At 42.7% G+C, this 3270-nt stretch overlaps 1 protein-coding gene across 1 annotated transcript; it reads right to left on the bottom strand.

Moving 5' to 3' along the window:
- Positions 1 to 2471: 2471 nt before the first annotated feature.
- LOC131638634 (probable histone H2B.1) lies at positions 2472 to 3055 on the bottom strand. The gene has a single exon (XM_058909204.1). The coding sequence runs from the start codon at positions 3011 to 3013 to the stop codon at positions 2564 to 2566; it is 450 nt and encodes a 149-aa protein (XP_058765187.1). The 5' UTR covers positions 3014 to 3055; the 3' UTR covers positions 2472 to 2563.
- Positions 3056 to 3270: the final 215 nt, after the last annotated feature.

The raw sequence follows: 3270 nt of genomic DNA, 5'->3' as shown, positions 1-3270 counted from the left end.
ATTGTTCCTGATACACCTGTTCAAGAAACTCACAGTGTCATGCATTCCCCCCAAAACAACTCTCTTCCTAATAGTCCCGTCCTCAGTACAACTCAGTCTACTGTTCAACCTACAGATCTGAGTCCTAGAGTTGATGCTAGAAACACTCCACCTAGAGAAATAGCAGCTGCTACCACTGACAGTTCTGTGTCTCTCCCCAAAACTGCCCATTCTCAACTGGATATGCCTGAAATATGTACTAGCAGATCTGCTCATGGTTCTCCACCAAATAATAATAGTACACAAAGTGTAACTGCAATGTCCCAATATCCTGAGGATATTAACCCTGCTGTGTCCCCTCAACACAGTCTGAATCCACAAAATCTAAATGCTACTGATCCTGAGGATCTTAATGCCCCACATAATACCACTATCTCACAACCTGAAGTGTCTATTAAACTGCCTACAAGCTCATCCTATGATCTCACCCATAACATCATATCAGAGTCCTCTTTATCTCCTTCTATTCACTCTAGTGCACCTATGATGCCCCTTGTTGAAAATAATCATCCAATGCTAACTAGAGCTAAAACTGGCCATTCTAAACCTAAAACTTTGTTAGCCTATGCTGCCACTGAACCCACTAGTGTGAAACAGGCCCTTGCCAGTCCTGAATGGTCCAAGGCTATGAGAGAAGAGTACAATGCACTTCAAGCCAACCACACCTGGACTCTGACCACATTGCCCCCTGATAGAACGGCTGTAGGCTGCAAGTGGGTCTTCAAACTCAAGGAGAATGCTGATGGCTCCTTGTATAAATACAAGGCTAGGTTGGTTGCCAAAGGCTTCCACCAAGAATATGGCTTTGATTACACTGAGACATTCTCTCCAGTGGTGAAACCAACTACCATCAGAGTGATTTTAACACTTGCTCTCACCTACAAATGGGACATCCAGCAGATAGACATCAATAATGCCTTTTTGAATGGAAACCTCCATGATGAAGTATATATGGTTCAGCCTCCAGGTTTTGTTAGCTCTGAGAAACATCTCGTGTGCAAATTAAACAAGGCTCTCTATGGACTCAAGCAAGCACCCCGTGCTTGGTATGAAAAACTGACTCAAGCATTCGTTCAATTTGGATTTACCACCTCAAAGTGTGATAACTCTCTGTTTGTCTACTGCAAACAAGGCATAACCATGTATGCCTTAGTTTACGTTGATGATATTCTTATTACAGGTTCTAGCTCCCCTTTGATCCATGATTTAATCAGTAAACTTCATTCCACCTTTGCTCTAAAGAGGCTTGGAAGACCTAACTACTTTCTGGGTATTGAGGTAAACTTTTGCAAAAATGGGGCTATGCTGTTAACTCAGTCCAAGTATATCCAGAATCTTCTAGCCAAAGCAAAGATGACTGCAGCAAATGGAGTCCCAACACCCATGCTCAGCACTTGTAAACTCAGCAAGCATGGCAGTAACCTCATGGCTGATCCACACCTATACAGGTCCATGGTTGGTGCTCTACAATATGTAACATTAACACGTCCTGATATTGCCTACAGTGTTAACAAAGCATGCCAATTCATGGCTTGCCCCCTTGAAAATCACTGGACTGCAGTTAAACGACTCCTTCGTTATCTCAGTGGTACCTCCAGGTATGGTCTATTGCTATCTCCATCTGTCTCCTCCTCTAAATTTTCTCTGCGAGCGTATAGTGACTCAGACTGGGCTAGCGATCCTGATGATCGACGTTCCACATCTGGCTCATGCATATACTTTGGTCCAAATCCTGTAGCATGGAGCTCTAAGAAACAGTCTCTAGTGGCCCGATCTAGCACAGAAGCTGAATATAGGGCACTTGCTCATTCCACATCTGAACTGTTATGGCTGGAATCTCTACTAACAGAACTGAGAGTTCCTTTCCACACTCCAACGCTACTCTGCGACAACCTCAGTGCTGTTATGCTGTCTCACAACCCCGTTCTCCATGCTCGCACAAAGCACATTGAGCTTGACATACATTTTGTTCGTGAACGTGTTGTTGCAGGTCATATGAAAATTCAACATGTCCCAGGTACTATGCAAATTGCCGACACTCTTACCAAACCGTTGGGCACAGCCGCTTTCCAACAATTGAGAAGCAACCTGAAGGTGGTGCCTCCTGATCACCAATCTTCAGTTTGAGGGGGGGTGTTAGAGTATTGTTTGCAATGGGCCTTAGACAGTTGTTATAATTAGGCCCAATTGCTTCCTTCTGTTAAGCCCATCGCTTGCTATAGCATAACAATATATATGCTTGTGCTGTAACTGAAACGGGTTTCAATGTGAAAAATCACTATAAACGTAATCTACATTTTACTCATTTGAATCAAAGATTCAGAGATGGATATTCATCTCTATTAGTTTTCAGCAAACTAAAACTCATTAGAGAACAACAATGATTCAAGTTTAAGATAAACCATTACGCAATTAAACCATATTATCCACCATTTTCATATATAGAAAAGATATATCATTCCAACTTACAAAAGATAAGATTCAAAATCAACGGGACAAACAAAAACAAGAAAATATACAAAATCTAAGAACTAGTGAACTTAGTCACAGCTTTGGTACCCTCAGAGACGGCATGTTTGGCCAATTCTCCGGGCAACACAAGCCTGACAGCAGTCTGAATTTCCCTGGAAGTGATAGTTGGCTTCTTGTTGTACCTTGCAAGTCTTGAAGATTCAGCAGCAAGCTTCTCGAAGATATCGTTGATGAAACTGTTCATGATACCCATGGCCTTGCTTGAGATACCAATGTCTGGGTGAACTTGCTTCAGAACCTTGAAGATGTAGATCTTGTACGTCTCCACGCTCTTCTTGTTTCTCTTCTTCTTCTTCTTGTCTCCGGCAGCGGCACCGCCATCCTTGGGCAGCTTCTTACCGGCCTTTGGCTTCTTCTCAGCCGGAGCCTTCTCAGCTACAGTCGACTTCTTCTCCTCAGCAGGTTTCTTCTCAGCTGGCTTCTTCTCTCCCTTTGGCGCCATTGAAGAAATTGAGAATTGGAAATGAAATTATATGCAAATTGAATATTGCGGTGGTTGAGTGAAGAATGTTGTGGTGATTAATATATACGAGAAGGTTCTCGCATTACTATTGGTTACTATAGTTATTCGCGGATTGATGACGTGTCACTCCTCTAGCCGTTACATTACATTCCTATGAGAACAAAACGATGGACGGTTACGATCTTGCTTTCATTCCACGATAATGCTTTTCCTTCAATTCCAGATTTTCAGACCAG

The sequence above is a fragment of the Vicia villosa genome, unplaced genomic scaffold (assembly GCF_029867415.1).
Source record: "Vicia villosa cultivar HV-30 ecotype Madison, WI unplaced genomic scaffold, Vvil1.0 ctg.002354F_1_1, whole genome shotgun sequence".
Classification (NCBI taxonomy): Eukaryota; Viridiplantae; Streptophyta; class Magnoliopsida; order Fabales; family Fabaceae; genus Vicia; species Vicia villosa.
The sequence above is the reverse complement of the archived record's forward strand: the minus strand, read 5'-3'. Positions and strand labels throughout refer to the sequence as shown.